General features: G+C 38.6%; 1 protein-coding gene across 10 annotated transcripts in view; it reads right to left on the reverse strand.

The window, feature by feature from the left end:
• Nucleotides 1-21,147, reverse strand: part of LOC105207562 (agrin) — a 731,430-nt gene that overhangs the window by 156,504 nt on the left and 553,779 nt on the right. For all 10 annotated transcript variants that reach the window (XM_039458553.1, XM_039458551.1, XM_039458537.1 and 7 more), the window contains one exon: nt 8,323-8,529. In XM_039458553.1, coding sequence (XP_039314487.1) covers nt 8,323-8,529 — 207 coding nt within the window. The remainder of the gene's footprint in view (nt 1-8,322; nt 8,530-21,147) is intronic.

The following is a 21,147-nucleotide window of genomic DNA, read 5'->3' on the forward strand; positions in this document are numbered from 1 at the left end:
GAGAATCGTTTAGCACTGACGCGCGGCCGGCACTCCGGCAAAAACTGCACTCCGTTGACCCAGATGCGCGTCCGGCGGACAGGGCTTCATTTTAAAGGCCGTAAAAAGCGCCCTTTTTGCGAACCGGTCGATCCCGTCGTGTCCGCGGCGCGAGGAAAAACGCGCGGTATTGCGCGCGTTCGACTTTGATCGCTTGACACCATCGCCGGGTCGACCCCCGGGGATGAGTACATCGGTCGTTCATCATCAGCGAAAGTTTGATAAAACTTCATCGTCCGGGTCGAGCAACTCCGAGAGCCGGGGGGAGTAAGTGAAGTAAAGCCGACGATGTAGATAATGATTAATTTAATTATCTCCCTTTCTTTTTTCTCATTGACGCGGATTACGATTCCCCGGCGAAACCGTCGTAAAAATTCGCCGATCGCCGGTAGGTATGGCACTTCAGTAAACTCTCGGATTACTTCCTGCCATTGATACCGAGAGCGAGCCGAGAGTTATGTGACGACGGGATTAAGATCTAATTTGAATAACTGCGCGCGACTGGTAACTTTTATGAAAGCCCTGTCGGCCCGACAGAAAGCAATTACGTATATGGGAATAAACGTGTATTAATTGAAGAAGTTCTACTCGGCACGGGCGAATTGGTTTGCAATTCCACGACAGCGAAAAACTTAAGACTCATTAAGAATCTCCCGCGGGAAATTGTCTGCTATAGATTTTCCTTTATTCATTCAACCGATAGATCAATACGTTGGAAGATTAAGTACACCAATAAGAAATGAAAAGGATGGGAATCATCCCATATAGATAAAGGAGTTATTAATTTAAGATAAAATTTTAATTCCACTAAAATTGTTTATGCAATTGTATGTGTATCAAAACAAATTTTAATGAAATCGTCGAGGAATGCATATCTCGAGTGTGTTGAGCGAACCCTTCAATATCCTGTTCTTAAGTAAGCCTCGGAGTGATGAAAACCAGGAGCGATAAGGATAGATTTTCCGTTGTGTGACATGAGTTGGGAGAGCAGGGATTAGATGGTGAGATTTCCACATAGGAAGAGGCCTAAGTTGATAAAATTAATTTAATTTCTCGTTATTTTAGCTTCTCTTCCCCTTTATATTATTAAAAGGAAGGAAGAGATGAATTCAATTGAGGGAGACCTGGTAGTACCGCGGTGGAATGAGTTTTTCATTGTATTTTACACACTCCCTTTTAATGTACCTTAATTTTATTATCACTGTCAAGAGATGTGACGCACTCGCGTTTTATGTCTCGCGAGACTAAAGAGCACAATTGTAGTAAAATATTAAATTATAGTAAAATTGCGGTAGAATCCAAATGTGTATTTTTGTTTATATTTTTATTATTATTGTTTTTTCAACGTTTGGCAAAAAGATAAAAAGTTCACGCGGAGCAGCTGTTCAAAATATTAAATTCTGGAAAATACATAAAAAATATCACGTCTTTATTCATTTATTTTAATTCCGCGTCCTTTAATTTATTACATTTTTGTTTGTTGTACGCTTGTCCATGTTGTAAAATAGTTTACTCTTTTTATGATTCAATGCGCTGTGATGCAGTAAATTCATTTTGCTGACAAAACTTTTTGAAAAAATCTGCTGAATTTATGGACGTGATTATGGACGGAGAGAAGTTAATTTAAGATGCAATTTTATTCAAGCGAATGTAGCATATTTCGCGAATTTAAATGTGTTTGCGGCTGCGAGAAAGCAAATGATGAATTGCCCTGGAATTGTTTTATAAGGCATTTCTACGCGACTAACACCTTTGGTTCTCCCCGGACAACAACTTTTTCTTTCCCGGTCACGGACTGTTCCTTTCAGTGTAATATTTCTTTTACTTATGAATAAAGAACAACACTCTTCACAATGAAAGATAAATCCGCCAAACATGTATAATATAGACTTATATAAGATAGATGCAGATTAAGAAAATTTTTCTCATTTGAAATAGTAAGAAATGAACAACTTTTGCATACTGTTTGCATATTATGTTCACGAACATAAGATTGTCTTTACAATTCATTATGTTGGTTTTGCGAGCAACATTTTCCAAAATTTCTTTGTTAATACCTGAGTATTAATATCCAAAACATAATAGTATAAATGATGAAATGTGAAGCAATCTTTTTCAATGGGGTCTAAGTAGCAATTTAGAAAATGTGATTTTGAGGAAAACACATAAGTTTTGTACAGGGTATTCTCAATGTTTTAATAAATTTTATCAAGTACTTAATCAATTATTGAATATAGATTTTTATACTAAAAAAAGATTGTTTTAATTTTTACTTGTATCAATTTTGCCTTTTTTAATTGCAACAAGCAGTTGTCTCTCGGTTTGCTCAATTTTTAATCAAATATTTATAATTTTGTTAATTTTATAGATGACATTATAATATTATAGAACACATTTTTTAAGAACTAAAAATTAAAGGTAAATGAAAAGATTAAAATTTTAAAGTTTCTACTTGAGAAAATCTCTTTAAACACAATAAAATACGATTATCATTCTACATGTTATTTAAAGCATTACTTTATAAGAATTTTAAGATCAAGATATCTCTCATTTCCTCTTCATCTTGCTTCCAAAATTAACAACGTGACCTTATTTCTTGACAAAATTTCTAATGAACGGAGCAAGAATTTATAACTATTTGAATTGGTACTAAATGTGAAGGACAAAAAAATTGGAAATCGATCGCACGTAAATTACGCTTTTATCCGTGTGTGATATTTCGTTCTATCTCTGACCTTTGCAAACTGAAGCGAAGACAATTTCTTTTTTGACAGTTTTAGAAAATGTATGCATGTTCCGCAATACTGTAAAATCTTATTTTCAAAATAGGACGAAATATTTATGTCGCACTGTAGAATAAAATTATAAATATATGTCAAGAACTAAGAATAGCATCAGTTATTTTGTTGTGTTCTCTTACAATCACCCATTTTCTCCAAGCATTATTATTTTTATTTATACATTAAATGTATCTTGAATAAAAGATAGAATCAAAAATTTTTGCTTACATCTCTCGCTAGCTATTCTAGATTAATTGCAACGTTATAAACAAGTTTTAGCAATTTGTATTGTCCTATGATACTTGATTGAGCAAAAAGTTTTATGTTTCATATTTTTTACTAAATGTAATTTAAAAAAATCGTCGATAACTATTTGAATTATTATAAATAAAAATATTAATATTTTTATTAAAAGAAAATTATATATATATATATATATATATATATATATATAGAGAGAGAGAGAGAGAGAGAGAGAAAGATTTTCAATCTATCTGAAAATTCTTAGGTAAAGAAAAATAATTTTAAAATAAACTATAAATTTCAAACCAGATCTTTTCGCGGCAGCAAAGATTACATCATTGTCGCGAATCGCGACAAACACGTGCGATTTATTATTCTTCTTCTAAAAGCTATAATTTCATAAAGAAATTTCTCTCGTATTTTCTATTTCCACGCTAAACGAATATCAAAGCCAGAAGCTTTTTAACTTGCTCTATTCGCGCTTGATCCCAAAATGTCGCATATCTCAGCGTTTGATTGAAATACGATGGACAGCTTTTCGATCTCTTTGTTTCCTTCTAGTCTGTTAAAATGGTCCGTGAGTCTCGCAGTGACTGAATTACAGCCGCTGTCTTTCACACCGACTGGATGAAACATTGGATTTCATAAACGACGACGACTTTTATGCTTCGACGTGAAACGTCTCGCTAACATTTTTGTAACTCCTACAGCGATATGGACTATAAAGTCTTACAATGAGAAAAATTTTCGCAACAGTACGTAATAACCAAAGGCTGCATAAAAGAATGAGCATTAAAACTGCGACACTCGACATCCGACTATCGAAGATGCGTAATTTATTTGCAAATTTTATAGCAAGCCGGCACTATCTCTATTTCCGTGTAGATTGAATTATACAGGGCGTCGCCCTGATCTCTTTGGAGGTCGGTTCCCGTACCGACTAAATTATATATCTGCCATCGTGAATATAGACTAAGCAACGAAGGGTGAATCGCACGGCGTCTGAGGTAAGCAGATAAAGCTCTACAAACGAAAGATAGAGAGGGGGACGGAAAGATGGAGCTTCCTGTTCCTTCAGTCGGCAAAAGTACGAGGGGATCGGAAGCTCGCTTAAGACTGCGCTTATCATTCATTCTGCCTCCGCGCTCCTTCATCTGTACGGCTCACCCACCCGTTTCCTCAGCCACCTCCTCGAAGTGTCTATGATCGGATGAGCTGATTAATGGCGAGTACACAGGATTTTTATCGTTTCGGAGCAGCGATGGAGAAGTATCGCGAGAATACAAATGAAGTGTGAACGAAGAAGCCTGATCTGTAATTCTGAAATCCCGGGAGTGACGTCAGTTCATCTCTTTATTTCGCGATAATGCGATATCTATAGCATTAATAATAGATAAAAGCATTATTAATTTTTAATGAGTTGGAAATTTTATAATTCATGCAAAATTATTATTATTAAGCACCAAAACCTGTTTTAATGATTGGCATTTTCATCAGTCGACTTCCAAGTAATGTTAACTATTAATATTAATATATAATAGATTAATATATTAATATTTTGAATAAATTTTGTAGGATAAAATAGATCTTATATATTTAGTTTTTTTATTGATTTTATGGGTTAAATAAATTATCGACTCGTCCAAAATAAGACATTATTTCATCACTGTAATTTTATTCGTATTATTTTTGTAATTGGTACAAATTTTTATTAATTTAAACGGACGCAAGTTCAAAGATTAATCTAGCTCAAAATAAATATTCGTGGAATGACTGAAAGATGAAACCGAGATCACCGTAAAATTGTATAACCTTACTTGAGGAATTTACGGATATGATCTTGTTACGAGAATGGGCAAGAGGGGGAGAAGAAAGAGTAGCGGAGTGGCGGGCGGAGGTTATTCGCAAGACTGAGGCCGAGTCGCGGCGCGCACAAAAATCGCTTGGGATTCGCGTTGTTTTATGGGACGTTGGAACGCTCGTTTCGCATTGTTTGTTCGCATAATAATTTACGTGCCGGGTTGCTTGTAGGATGACTGCCGGCGCGAGGACCTGGCTGGCTGACTGGCTGGCGGTACGAATAAGAAATGCTCTATATACGTTGCGTCGTGTGAAATAGGAGCAGAGGAGATCAGAGGAGATGAAGGAAGGGTGGGACAAACACGCGGAGTAGAATGATGCGACAAGAGCGGTGGCGAAGAGAACGTACGCGAAGAATACGTGCGTTAATGCGGATCCATGAGAAACGATGCTATCTCGCAATTTTATTTTTGCCTCATTTCTAAGACGCAATCTCTGTCCTCGTTTGTTCTCGGCTTTGCGGATTGTCTACTGTATCACGGAATGATTGTAAGCGTACCCATCCGGCAAAATGATAGTTGGCTGATGCGGGTCGCTCGCATGCAAAAGTGAAAATCTACCCTCATGTTTCACATTTAGCTCAAACGCTGTTTTAATATTAATGAAGACCGGAATATCGCGCGAGAATCTAAAAATTAATTCTGAAAATATCATGCAATAATTGATATTAAAAGAACATAATATAATTAAGATGAAAGTTGTACAGGTTTTATGGCTTAATTTAGAAGTTCCGACGATTATTTCAACTAAAGAATGGTCACTTGAGATTTTACTTTCCAGCAACGGAAAACGTAAGAGCACACTTTTGATTACGGCTGCTCGATTTGCTTACGGCCTCTTCATTACAAATAAAAATTTTTGCTACGTGTGAAGATTTTAATTCTAGATTCAATTTAAAATTTAAAGAAACGTCTAGATCGCATCATTGCGCCAAACTTAGCGATTCGATGTCGTACGGCGTGTACACGTTCGCACATTTGAGAGGAACTTCGGAGTAACGAAGTGGAATCTTAAGACGTTCAACGTAGGTAGAGTGGGGCACCTCGCATTGTGCGCCAGTCGGACGGAAGGAAGGTTTCACGACCTTGCAGCTTCGCGCGTCCTTTTAACGCCGGATGAGCACTTGAGCTTTCATGACCTTGCGCGTCCGCATTGTCCGGTCTTTCAGACGTGGCGTCTTTGGCGCGATTAATTGGAGCGAGGCCCGTGTAAGGGTGTGCTAGGACGTTAAGTAGAACTCACGAAACGGCTGAATCACCTCCTGCGCGAGAGAAACTTGAAGCGGCGGCGGCGCCTGTCCGCTAGAACGAAGACAATGACGCGGAAAATAGGGTCTTTGTATGACGCTCTCAAAGGAGGATTCACGTCGCCGTGTCGGAGCGACGCGGAGCATTAATCAAGATCATAAAGTTTGAGAAATTGTGACTTTAAAAAAATTATCGAACATCCGTTTCCTAAGTCGGCCGCGATCCTTCGACGTTAAGCGTGTCGATCGAACGTTCGGTTCGAGTCGATCGATATGGTAATCAGGGGGGGATTTAACGCTTTATCGCTTCATCGGTGATGCCGATGATGACCGGGGCGCTCTCGACGACGAATTCGGAGATCAAAGCGACACCCAGGCGCGTATCCCGCGGGATCGTATTACGCGTCCCGTATTCCCTCTCGTGCTCGCGCGAATCTGTGCGCATTTGCGCTGGAAGAATTTGCATCGGCGCAGCGGAGACACGGTCTCGCACGTTATCGCCGTAATTTCCATGGCACATGCTTTCTGGGATATACTCCCTGTGGGGAGTATTGCATTCCATTTGCGTATCGCTACGCCACGCGGTTCGCTCAAGTGTTTCTCTCCGCCCGTTGATGTTCAGGAAGGAACACCGCGATGTACACAGCGGGGAGACGTATGTACAACATACGGGCGCGCGCGCGCGCCGTGCAGACTTCGTCCTGAATAAAAGATCGTTTCGAGAATCAGCGCGTAGAATCGCGCGGAGCCGCGCCGCGCAGAATCGAGGCGAGACCGGCAGCAAAAATCGCGTATCGGATGCTGGTTAATTCATAGCAGCCCGGGATCCCGCGGGATGGACGGGCAAAAAGAGAGCGAAGAGTGATAAAGTACGTTTCGAGGTATACGAACTGCTGTCTCCCTGCGGCTTTCACATACACGTGTGTGTGTGTGTGTTGCATGCGTGCACCTCTCCCTCTTCCCAACTGATTTTTTGCCGACCGCGTTTAGTTCTGAGATATTTCGCCAGATACCGGAGAAGGATCTTGAGGATCGGGAAGCACTTGGGCGAGCATGTTGGACGAATTAAAGTTTAAAAAGCTGCCAAGCACCGCGACCTACGGATCCGAGGTAGTCGGGCTAGAAAGTTTCATCTTGGCTTTGTCACCGCTTAAACCTGGATGAGTAATGTGAGGCGTAATAGTGCTCGCGATAAAACACTCATTTCAGACCCTTCCGCGAGATGCTAGATCGACAATGTTAATTTTCCCTTGCTGGGTACACTCTCACTTCATTTCGTCAAGAACCTCTCGTTGCTCGGTGAAGAAACGATTCTCCGATAATACCGAATATTTATTTTAATCGGATTTGCACGTCATCGGTCAATTTATTAGCGCCGTCAATCACTGCGAAGTGATCGCTTCACTTAGGATGGAATACGATTTCGCGAAAGTGAGGATAACCAATCGATAAAATTGAATTTTTATTAGGAACGACATGTGTCAAATTTAAAATAACTTCGTTTATATTCTTGGAAATCCTTTCCGATTGTCATGCATATCGAACGTCATGTTTCGAAAGCTGCTTTCGTTCTCGCGGCAAGCAATATCGGAGTGAGTAATAATGCCAAGACGTTCGAAAAAATTGAGAAAAATATTATCCTTACGGTTAGATAAAATAGCGCAAACAAATTCACATTTTATACTTTTGCAAATGACACCGTCAATAAAATAGTAAAACGTATCCCTTATATATCAACATCAAATACAAGATAAAAGTGAGTTTAGCGACATGATAAAAAAAAAGTAGAACTTCCCGTTTTAATCAATAAAGAGAATATATAATTATAAAATTAAATTTTTGCTTTAAAAGTTCTAGAAGAGATTAAATTAGATTATATTATCTAATTTATTTTTAAAAAATTGATACTCAGTGTTACGATCAAATTAAATTTGTTTGATAAAAATTTTAGAACGTTGTATTATCCATTTTATTTTTAATTTGTAATTCAACATTATCATCCAAACTTGACGTGAACATTGAATAAAAAAGAATTTATAAGAAGGGAAAATTACGTCGATGACAAAATCTGTATTTGATAGTTTTTTCACAACTTCTAAGGGATACTATTTTTCTAGACGGACATACACATTGTAACGATGATATAGCACTCACCGCACGCGCCTTGATGCTTCACCCTGATGGTCCTCCTAGTTTGGCAGCTGGTCTGCTGCAGGTGACAATGGGTCGTGTAGGTCACGTCGTCGGAGCCGCAGACGGGATTGGAAGTCACGGGACAATTCGTGGGGCATTGACACAGACCCTTGCCGTTCTCAACGATGCACGTCGCGCCCCAGGCGCAATAGGTCTTCTCGCAGGGTTCTGAAACAGAGAAAGCACGTTCTTTTAATTTCCAACTCGCCGAGCACGTCCAGCGTCTCAAAGCGTTTCAAGCCAGCACAATCGATGGCCGACCGTTCTCGAACTCTGTATTACGCTAATACTTTATTTCATTGTTATTCTGTTACTGTCAGCGAACTGGTCTATCGTTGGCGGTACATGTTTGAGAACAATTGTTTTAGACTAATTTTCAGTCGAGAAAGTTCACAGAGAGTTCCACGTTTAAAGTAGCGTGCTAGAGTTAAGCGGAAATTTACCTCGGAGCTTGAATTGTCAAGGTATTTTGAATGAAAATTAATAAGTGATGGCACACGATGATCGCCAGACATTTTGCTAAACAAAATACTTCATATTATTCATACTATACGTAGAAGGTACTCCTTACTGAGCGTTTTGTTTCAAGTCAGTATCTTAATATAAATATTATTTTCAAGATGTTGATAGTCAAGATGTAAATGATTAAAGATGTAATGATAACTTTTGAGACGTATAACAGTATAGCTATACGTCTCAAAAGTTATTATTACTAAATAATTTTTTCGTTATAAATCACAATGCAATGTAGTGTCACAGAAAAGCACACGCGCAAAAAAGGTTAAAATCTTCTTTCGTCACAAAGGCCTCGGCGAAAGCGTTGAATAACATTATTATGGTAATCAGTCTACTTTTCATTCCCGGTTAAAAATGATTCGCACCCTTAATCTTTTAGAGTCCCGCCGTTTAATGGACCTCGCGGAGCATTTCGCGGTTGAAAGTTAACAATAGGCAACAACCTACAATGACGGTCTTTGAATAAATTGCAGGCGACGGTTGATACTGTCACGTCTTATTACTCCGCGTCGTTAATTATTAATTCCAGTTAAGTACCGACCTCTTTTCATCATCCGAGCAACAAAGGAGATGGAAAACCAGCACGATCATTAAGTCGATCTGCAAGAAACGATCGTGAACGAGAGCGATAAAATTCTAGCCGACGTGCGCGGAAGGTACCGCCGCTAGATTTCTGTTTATCGCGATTGCTTCACGTACGTATAATACGTATAGAACGTATCTATTACTCGAATGAGTTCCGAGCGCTGTGCGGTCGGCCCTTTGCCCTAACACGCAACAGAAGTTCGCATTTTGTCTCCCAGCAGAGCCGTCACGAACCGACCGTCCAATGGGGAAAATGCCAATTACGGCGGAATTACTCGGCAAAAATAATTAGCAGCCTCAGGTCTCGCGGGAATGGATAAATTTCCTTCGCTTCCCCTTTTCGCTATCTGAATCTTGAAAGGGTCTCGATCGCTCCTTACAATTTTTTACCTCGTCCCTCCTCGACTAAACGTAACGCATCAATATAAATATGTATATATAACAACGTTCAATCATTAATGTATCAATGCATAATATTGTTTAAAGAGGAAAGAAGCGTTGAAGGAAAAAGCGCGTTGTATTAAATTTAGTTTAGCTCATCGTTCGGACGCTTATCTTTCTTTTTCAGTCTCCTGCGGCATCCTCCTTCGACTCGTGTAAGCGCAATCAATTTCACCAAGAAGTTCGCTCGGGGGAAGATGAACCCGCACGAAGAAATCCCGACGAATAATCCGTGCAGCGCGGTCATTAATATAGAGGACGAGTTGAACCCCGGCGAAAAAATCGTCGAACTCGCTAACCGCCCGGTTCGATAGTTCCCTTCACAATGACCGCCTGGAACAGGAGGTAGGAGACGGCTCTCTTCCGCGCGTTCTTCGCTTTTCTCGTATTTCTCCATTTTTCAGCCATCCCACGTGAAACGGTCGCCGCGAACGACGTCGTCCGTGTGCCACGACCGAAAGAAAGCGATAAAGAGCCGTTTTTCGCAGCTCAACCCGATCCTTCTTGTCGCCGTTTTAGAATGGACGCGGCTGCGGAAACCGTTCTCTCTCTCCTTGCTTCTGCGTGAACCAACGACGACCCGCGAATTTTCTCGCGGGAAATCGCCGCTCATTAGGGCTACTTTTTCTATTTGCACGTTTCACCCGACAGAACGCCCTTTGAGACGTTCTTCGGAAAAGCATTTCAACGTACGAGCTCTAACGTATCCTACTCGTTTTCTTCTCGACTAAAACGAATCTTCGAATTTCTTCCAACGTTCCACTCATCTTAATAAGAATCCCACACACGCAAAATCGAGATTCATGATATGGATTGTGACATTTAATTCTTAATCGTACACAAAAAATATAAAAAGAAATAAAATTGTAGTTGTCCATAATGAAGGTCCTGAATTATGCATTAGATGAAACAAGATAAAACGTGGAAGATGTGAAAATGTTAAAAATATAATAGAAGCATATTATAAATATATTAATTTATCTGAGATCGACTATTTAATGCAGACTATTAATATTAAAACTTTACTTCAAAAATTAATAAAAATTAATTTTAATTTTTTAATTAAATTTCTAAAGTGCATATATTTTCGAAAAGTTGTCAAACACGAGTTTAATATTATTTTATCAAATGTTATCTTGTAAATACAAATAAACGCAGAAAAGTTTTAACTAAAATGTCGATGAAAAATTTTAAGGACCGTTGAAAAGAAGACGTGGGCGTTTAATTAAATTCTTGCGAATAAATTCATTGATTTTAAATTCGACGAAGAATATATTCCCTCTCTTTTTGATTTGCTATATTAAAGATGTTTACAAAACGAAACGATAAACTACGTTACCATAAGAAAACAGCAAATTGTTGCTTTCTGTGCTGTTTCATGAAGAACAAATCCACGAGATCATTTTTAATGGATACATAGAGGAGCGGAATTTTCAACTTTACTGATTTCGCATTTTTACAACTGCTTGTTGCGAACGGACCGGAGCGTGTTTCACCGTTGGTGCCGTGGAACGCGACTGACTCTTGATACGTTTTGAACGAAATTATATCCGGCCCGATGGTGCCGCTGCTTCCGTCGACTATTGTTTACAGCGAGCCGTGTCGTTTCATTGCGGGGCGTTGCGTTGGAGTGATTTTTGGCGGTCGGCGACAATGCCATTTATATCATCTCTCGCACCAAGTGCCGGGCGCTATAAACAAAACCGAGAGGGCGCGGAACAGGATATGACACAGGACACGGTTATTTTCCCGCAATGTGGAAAATGTGACGGGTCCGCTATCCGCGACTTGGACGGGCTACCCTTGCACGAATTTTCAATAAAAATATCTTCCGGTCCGTTTGCATTGCAAGTTCCGGATTTCATGAATTTCCAGCGCGGAATGGCGCAAATTGCATTTTCGCATGTATTACAAACATTTCACAATTACATTGATAAGAGGAGAAATTTGTTTAAGTGAGATCTAATTATGGAATGTACGACAAAATGATAAATAGCCTGATTATTTCGGTAATTACTTTGCCAAGCGTTTAATAAATTAATCCGTTCCTTGATTCATTATACTTTATTTAAGAAATTATACAAAAAATGAAATATTTAAGAATATATTTTAGTGACTCAACCATAATATTTTTTTTAGAGAAATGTTATTCAAACTGAAATGTTCGTAAGCAACTATATCATTTTTGTCTACATTACGCATTATAAAATCGTCTGCATTTTTCCTTTTTTTGTACAATGTACGTCAATAGAGTCTATTGTACCGATTGTTAGGTCGCCATGTTTATCTGTGTTCAACGAACGGCTTGTGTTAAAGCAGAATTTTCCAACAAATTTACAGTACGAGAAACGATCAGCAATTAATGTTTACTTTGCCGTGGTCCGGATAATTACGATTTTCAGAGAACGCCATTTGCGGAGAAAATTTAAATGCAAAATAAATATAAATAACCCATAAAAGTTTAAGTCAATTTTTGCTGTATTTTAAAACAATAATTTAATTTAATGTTGAGTTTAAAATATTGAATAATTATCAGTTGCCGTTAAATAATTTTTCTCTCTAGTCTCTCTCTCTCTCTCTCTCTCTCTCTTATATTATTTCTCAAATAAAATAAAAGATACAAAAAAATCATACGCATAGATAAATATACCTACAGATTTTAAATTTGAGTTCAGATTCTTTTCGCAACGCGAAAATCGATACTGTCAGAAATTGTTTCGCTTGATCAAAATCGCCGTCCGTTGCGTAAATCTGCAAGTAGATCTGCGTATGATTCATCGAGCGACAATTTGTCGTTAGTCATAACGAAAACACTCTCGTGTCCGTCACAAGTAATTTATCGTATTGCTCCATCGGGAATTCAATCATTCGGAAAGACATCCGCAGTAAAATACGTATAAATTCCGCAAGTAGAAAACAAAAACGCGTCGCATCGTAAACCCGAGTCTGTGTAACGTGGATCACTTTGACCCGATTATACAGTCTCAAATATGAATTTTGAACACCTGCATTGTCTGACGGAAATAGAAAACGGAGAAAAAGTTCTGTCATGTTATATCTATATAGCGTCAATCTATATTTCAATTGTTATCTACAAAGTGACAAACTCAGTGTCGTCTATAATAATTTCCATTTTCAACTTTATCATTTTGGACTAAAGTTCGCATCTTTTATCGCTTTATAGAAGTTTTTATAATTCTGCAAAATCGTGTGAATAATGTATTGTAATTACGTAATGTAGAGTAAATGTTTTAAATAAAGATATTTAGGTCAGAGTATAAAAGCAGGCAAATGTAGACGTCTGTGTGACACTATCTGTTCGCATTATTTCGCGAATATAATATTCAGACCGTATATACCTATGCTTACAATACTGCCTCTGTTAGTGCCAACAAGAGAGGATCGGTGCTAAACGCGTATTTTTCGAGTTGTTATCTTTGAATATAACAAGTCGGCGTTGCCGTTTGTATTGAAAAGTAAACTGTATAAGAAAATTCGATGAAATTGATGCAATTACGGTTTATCGCGCCAATTCCTTGCTAATTCTTATCGAATACAAGACGTAAAGACTCGTTAAAGACGCAATAGACAAAGACTAAAGTTCAAGCTAAAATTATTTCCTTCCAACCTAATATAAGATAAAATTTGCATGTGTTACTCTTGTCTCGAGACAGTAAGTCAACCGTACGTTTAATTCATTGGAGAATAAAAATTATTAAGTAGTTAAATTAATTACAAAAATCAATATCTTTAGTTTTGTTATTGGAAATTCTAAGTAGGTGTATATATATATATATATATATATAACTTCGATTGCTACTAAATCCCTCTCAGTTACATATTCACGTTAAAACGAATATTTTATAGTCGTTAAGTTTGACTTTTTAAATTTGTCAACGATTTAAAGCTGCATATTAAAACGGGGTATAAATTATTGAACAACGTAATGAAACATTCGTGAGAATAAAACCGAGAGGTTTTTGGCTTTAAAAATTATTAAATTATTAAAAGATGACAGCGCAAAAACACTTAGCGCACATAGATGGTATATAAATAAATCTTCAATTAATTATTAATTTAATTATTTGGATTTCACTAAAGTCCAAAATACGTTACATATTAATATCATTAATTCTAAATTATTCTGTATTTCCGCAATGTATGTCGACATAGTCGGTATACTTTTGCAAGCAACGTATTAGCGCCGTACATTCGTCCCAGCGTGACAACGTAAACGAGACGTCTCTGTTTTTCTAGTCAATTAATGCGGAATGATGGGGAGGGAAGGACCGTGAGAAGAAAGTCGGCGCGCGCGTCACGTCGGGATGAAATGCCGGTTGCGAGTAATTAATCCCGGCCGTGCCAGTTCCGCGGCGACGACGAAGACGGATCAGGAGTAGATGAAGAAGAGGGAGCGGGGGACGGGGGACCTTAATTGCGGCGCGAATAGAACTCTTTTCCGCACACGCGCGGAGAACTCGCGCCTGTCCCCTTCCCCAGCGATATGAACACATTGCGGACGTCGCGACGTCCAACCGCGACCCGTGATTAATGTCTCGCTTCGTTTACCGCGCGATCGGATCGTCGGTATAATTAATTAACCGCGCTGTTCGCGACCGCGTTCTCCGAGCCGGCACACACAACAATATGAACCGCGCGTAAGTAAAGGGAATCCCCCTTATCGTCGGGACGCGACCCCGCATCGGGTCGACGCTCGGCTTATCGGCGTCGTGTTATATCAGATCGGCGCCACGATTAATTTCGCCGAGCGAGTCGTCCGCGCGAATCTGATCCGCTCGCGGTACGATTAATTAAACGCGCTCGCGCGGGCGGCTCTCGCTGCCGGGCAAATTCGCTCGTCATGCCGAGACGTAAAGTCTTAAATACATGCGCGAGGATGAGCTCTGTATGTGGCATGACAATGCTTTTGCTTTCTGCATTTATGGAAGTAACAAAACGGGACGTGGTAGCTCACCCCGGACGTGTCCATCTATATCATAATGGAAATGCTGAATTTTTTATACTTTTTTTACGGCGTATTCATTTAGCGCGTAAAGTCTACACGTTAACAGAGTACTCTAATCTAGAATGCGAAAGTTTCCTATTTTCTAAAAAAAAAAGAAAAAAACTACCGCACATATATTTATCTGCAATAATTAATATTCATTTTGAAGGGTTTAGTCTAAATAAAGAAAAATATAACGCAAGTAATGAGAGAAAAGTCTGCATATTAAACTATTAAAATGTATCTTCCATGCACATAGGGCTTGAGCCCCATAGCATACTTCCTCTCTTCATACTTTCTCGCAACTTTATATTTTCACGTATTTCGCGTATTTTTCGCGCATCGACACACAGTCCTTCGGTTCGCTCAACCGCCGTCGATTCCCGCGGGCTTATCGCCGCCGCGAGATCTGACTTCTTCTAGCCGTAGATATCCCAGAAACGTGGTTAGCTCCTTTCTTGCCCCGTACACCGACGCAATCGCCCGGGCACGCGCCGTATTTCACGTAGTTTATAACAGTAGAGCGCGAAACAGCATGCTCGCCGCGTTACGATAAACAGGTCCGCGCGTTAAGTAGTTACCTATATTCAGCGCCAGCCGTCGGATGCGCAGTGATAAGAGTCAACAGCTTGGGCGCGCATCACTTTAACGCCGTTCTCTCGCCGCGATTCCGAGCCGATGTGCCCGGTTCCACTTTAATCTGCGCGAGGAATCGCAGCGTTCATTGTCGTCGTATTAATATTTACGTCGGTCGTTTCTGACCTGCCGGAGGCGGAAATCTTAAATGTGAATGTCGCTGTTTCTCTACGCCGGATAGTAAAATGTGCACATTGCTTTAAGTGTACGAGGAAAGCTTCGAATTACTTTGATTATTGGAAATTAAAAACACTTGAAAATCTTAAATGTTTCGATTCTAGGAACGTTTGAAAACTTTGACTCTTTCTAGTCTACGAAATTTTTAAGTCCACTTTAGAAGGACTTTAAAATTGATCTGAGTTCGCTCTTTATATTTCACGTTAAAATTCAGAATAGAATTTTATTTATACTTGTATAATTATAGATAGAATTCTATATTGGAATTTAATACAATTGATAAGTTGTCTAAAGTGTGATTGATATTTAAAACCTCAAAGAATTTTTAGATGTTCTAAATTTTTTGATTTTTCAAGATACTTTTAGGAATTTACTATTTTAAATAACGTTTAAAGTAATTTGAATTCTTATACGATTGAATAGTTTAAAATAACGTTTTACCAATCAAGATATTTCCGAGTCAAATAAAAAAATTGGATTATAAAACTTCGTAGCTAACCGTTTCCTCAATAACCATTCACCATTATATGCGCCGCTTTCGTCTATATACATACATTATATAGACCGTATATTACGCCATTGTATGCTGCGCAGTTTATTGGCGTAACGATAATAATACACTTCTTTTAATTTTGTATCGTCGTAAAATCGTACATAATTCATGACTACGAGCAGCGAGCAATTGTGGCATTTATTGTGACGTGTTATTTACAATAATGCCGTTATATCAAACGTAGCGTTACGTTGTCCAGATTGTGGCAGGCGGAATAAAACCCGCGAATTTCCCTCGCGATAGTGATTCATTCGTTCGGAACTCGTCACTGAACTTTATTCGCCCGGAATTGCGAGTTTCATCATAATCGCGAACACGTTGCTGAAACACAAATAAAAGCACAGCGAGTATTGAAAGGCCAATAATTATTTGTTCATTATCCTGTGCGCTTTTGTGTACGAATTGATTAAGAGGATCTATCGTAGTTTACAAAAGGGGGAATTAGCTTGGGTGCCTAAAATCTAACGTTCAATCGACAATTTGTACGCCAATCTTTATCGCAAAATAGATCTTTTAAATTAACTTTAAAGCGGTTAAACAATTTGCTAAATTTTTTTGAATAACTCGTTAATAAGATAAGTTAGAAAAAAATATTTTATTGTAAAAAGCACATTAACAGTAACTGCCAGAAAGTTTTAACAGAATTCACAATCCATGTGACAAAACGGAAACGATTTAAAGATATATAGGACATTTCTCAAAATATTAATTAAGAAAATTACAGATTGTTTTATATTGCACTAGACAAGACAGGTGCGCGTTACAAAGCTTTTGATATTACATATAATAATTTCATACAAATTATAAATTTAATATTACACTATTAACCCCTCAATATACATAGTCAAAATACGCGATCTCCGCGATGAAGCCGCTTAAGAAGTTATCGCAACGAGAGAACCAATTTAAATCTTATGTTTGTGTGTTACAGTATCACTGCAGCTTCGTGGTTGAGTAACTTCGCTCTTTACGCATCGGGTCGGTGAGTCAAAAAGTTTTTTAATAAGTAGTTTAAAGTGCGAGATAATATTCAGTATAGTACATACGACGTTTTAGATATTTGGAGGAATTTGGCTGACACACGGCCTTGGAGGTTGTTGCTCTTGTGTAACGCGAGATAATACACAGAGCGGCTCGCGCCGCTACCTGCTCGCTCGAGTCTTCGAATGCGAATGATAGCGCGGTAACCTTGCGTCAACACAATGTGCTGTACACAAGAGCAACAACCTCCAAGGCCGTGTGTCAGTCAAAGTTCTCCAAATGTCTTAAACGTCGTATGTACTATGCTAAATATTAATTTTCCGTTATTTTTCGCAAGTACTATACAACGCTTTAGACATTTTGAAGAATTTGGCTGATACACAGCCTTGGAGTTTCACATTGATTTTCGTTTTCTTCCGCTTGGAGCTTACCCTAGTTCGAGGGCGAGTACGCGTACGTTCCTACTCGCCGACTCGGGGTATTGAATCTACGGGACTCCCTCCAAATTGGAACTCTTATCATGGGTTTTCTAAACCTGAAGTGCCGCAGTGTCGCGCGAAAAACTTTACAGATAATTAGTCCACGCGCGCAAATTTAATATATTATTCACGAGTGTTCCGCGTGTACGAGAGGAAGAAGACAACCTAAAGAACACTGAGAGGAGGAGGAGAGGCATCGGGCCCCAGCGGAGCAACCTTGGGGTAAATATAATTTTTTATTTACATGAATTTAATAATCTTTTTCTCTTTTACTCCATCTTATTGCAAATTCAAAAAAGATACTTAAAAATAAGAAATTTGTATAAAATTTTATGCACACCTAGAGAAAAGTTATGTTTAAATTGATGAAATCGATTTTTTAACTTGGTTCGTTTGTTGAAATAAAAATACTTTAGCAAAAGTAGAAATTTGATTTCAAGAAATGACATTATTAGCTTTTTTAAAAGCAAATAAATTATATTTGTTAAAGTTATTTGTTTCGTTTAAACAAATAATTATTTAATTCAAAGAAAATATTAACAGAAATGTAAAAAATAATTTAGTTGTTCTGGTTTTAAAAATATATTTCTTTCATTAAAAAAAATTTGCGTTGCACAATCAATCTGTTTCTTTAATTCTAATAAAAGGAACAATCAAAAAATTTCTTCAAGTCAAAGAAACTTTTCTTTAACCGTACAGCAGTGCACGAATTTCTTTTAGTTAAACAAAAATTTTTTTACTCAAAGAAATCTTTCTCTGAGTATATAGAAAATAACTTTTGAACTTATTGATTTTGAGCGCGGCTTTAATTTTTAAATCTTATGTTTGTGTGTATAATAACCACCGTAGCTTCGTGGCTGATTAACTCCGCTCGTTGCACATCGGATCGGTGAGTCAGAAATCAATTCGTATTATATTTTAATGACTGTATATCCCATACATCTTTAAATATCTAAATCGCTGTTGTAGAAAACCCAAAAATTTTATAAATTATAATATTTATTTCTAGATATTTTTTTCTCTATAAAATTCTTTACACTATATATATAGTTGATTGACGTCTGTTTTGTTCCCCTAACGTCGAAACAGCGTGTAGAATTGCGATGGGCTGAAGATATCCGCGGAAACGAGCTCATTCGACAATCGACGCCCTTAACTTTAGCCATTATCTGTACGATACGGCTACCCGGAACACAACCGTTTACGATCGCTTTAACCGTGTGGTTATGTACGTGTATTCCTGCCCGGAAGTACGTAGTCGCATCGCGATAAGGAGAGAAGAGATAACGTGGTCGAGGAATACCTTCCGTGGCATTTTTTAAGAGGAGATTTCGTCTCTCAATTGTCATTCTAACGATCGAATAAAAGTGTTTATGCAGCCGTTGCTATCAATCGCTAATCTCATCATCGATACTTCTCTATTATCGTTTTGTTAATAATTTAGACAACGACAATAAATTCTCTCTATTTCGACGTGGAGAGAGTATTGCCGTTCGTTCCTTTCTGATACTCTCGAGACATCCCGCACACACAGGTGACGCATTTAATATATCCAACAAATATCCGGCGCCATCGATGCGCAATAAAATATTCGCCGTCGCGAAATATTGAAAGCCGTGCCGCATGTAAAGCGAAAGGAGGAGAGGGATGTGTATCGAATAATACGGCGAATTTCTCTCGGAACGGTTTCATTTTAAACGATGACTCGCCACCCGTCCGGATTCGGAATCTCGGATTTTCCGACGGAAAATCGACGGGGCGAAGGGAGGAACACGGGCGGAAGAGGGAGCGGAGATGGCGAACACGGACGACGGTCGTCGATGGTACCGGAGGAAAGAAAAGCAGCCCTTTTCTCGTGAGACTTTCGTATGCGAAACGGGTTCACGGGGGAAGTCCCCGGGGGAGAGGCGGTTAACGTTATTAATACCTTTCGCGTGTAATCCGTCAACAAGTCTCTCTCCTCTCCTCCTCAATCCGTGTCGAAGTAACAAAAAGCTCGTGGGCGCTCTGTGAAAAGCCCGAGCGGTCAGTCACGCTGGCGCGTTATCGAGGGGGATATAAATATGCGAGTCTATCGATTTCGTGTCCGACTTCTCGCGGGGCGTGTTGTCAAACGGGAGCGGAGTTGCTCGTAAGCGAGACGAAGGGCCGGGGCTATCTCCGCGGCCTGTAAAGGACCAGGCTGTAAATTACATTTTGACATCGTGACATCGCGGGGTATATCGGGACGCGACAGGTGAGCCGACGATGTTACGAAATTGGAAGCTGCGGGAAAGAATCGACAGTACCAAAGCATCGTACCCCTCGTTTAATTAGCTCTTTAATTGGGCGCTTCCTTCTTCCGTTACATAACCCGAGCATTTTACGCAAACTTTTCAAGCGAACAAAGATTCATAGACAATGCGCATTTATACGTAATACGTCGGATAATTTCAAATAAATGATCGACATGAATTTTATTGGCATATTGACGAAAGCAGTGATTTTAGAATTAAAATTTAGCGAACGACAATTGAATTCATAGATAGTACCTCTCTTCAATCTCCGGTTTGTTGTGCCCGAGATAATTATTATCCGATCGTCGAAAACCAAATACGATGTAATCATGAACTTCCTGATTGAGAGCTAATGTAATTATGGAATAGTTTGTAGGCTTGTATTAATGCGTTACATTAATGAATCAATGCGTGCGTTGTGTACTATGTGCATAATCTTAAAAAATGTAACAGAGAGTCGCTTTACGTTACAATCCATAATTACAGAAATTCCATAATTCTGCATTATTATAAAACGGAATTGCTTATAATCTTTTTAGATAATTTAACCGCACACGCCTTTAGTAAAAAAAGCCTGCAGTTATATTTCTAATTAAAACTACGAGAATAGTTCGCGTGCTTGTGAAAAAGTGCTGGTATTTGCTATTTAATTAATGTTAGAGTCGTGAAATTTAATCGCAAATTCTTTTGCCGAAACTATTCTTCCGCCTATATTTTGATAATTACGCGCAAAGTAAATTTTTCTATGTTTCCGCTCGATATTTTTGCTCGTAAATTAGGACACTCGATAAACAGAACGGAGAAAATATCGCTTGGATGTAAATGAGATACATCATCGAGAACTTATAAGTGATCATATGATATAATGGCTACTTTCTGTTTCATCATTTATCGAAAACTTATCAGCCAAAGCTACTTAACTGATTACATAAATTAATGGAAAGCACAGAATAGCATGGAATAAACAAGTATGCGAGTAAATAAATGCACACCGAGGTATCGTAGCGTTTAATTACCACGAAACGAGCCATCTGCTATCATTAATAATTAATTAATTGTCATCATTATATGCAAACGATTAATTGATAATTGCTGGAATAATTTATGTATACGCCACTAATTAGTCCACTCTGCGCG

Source organism: Solenopsis invicta, chromosome 2 (genome assembly GCF_016802725.1).
Source record: "Solenopsis invicta isolate M01_SB chromosome 2, UNIL_Sinv_3.0, whole genome shotgun sequence".
In the NCBI taxonomy this organism is placed as follows: Eukaryota; Metazoa; Arthropoda; class Insecta; order Hymenoptera; family Formicidae; genus Solenopsis; species Solenopsis invicta.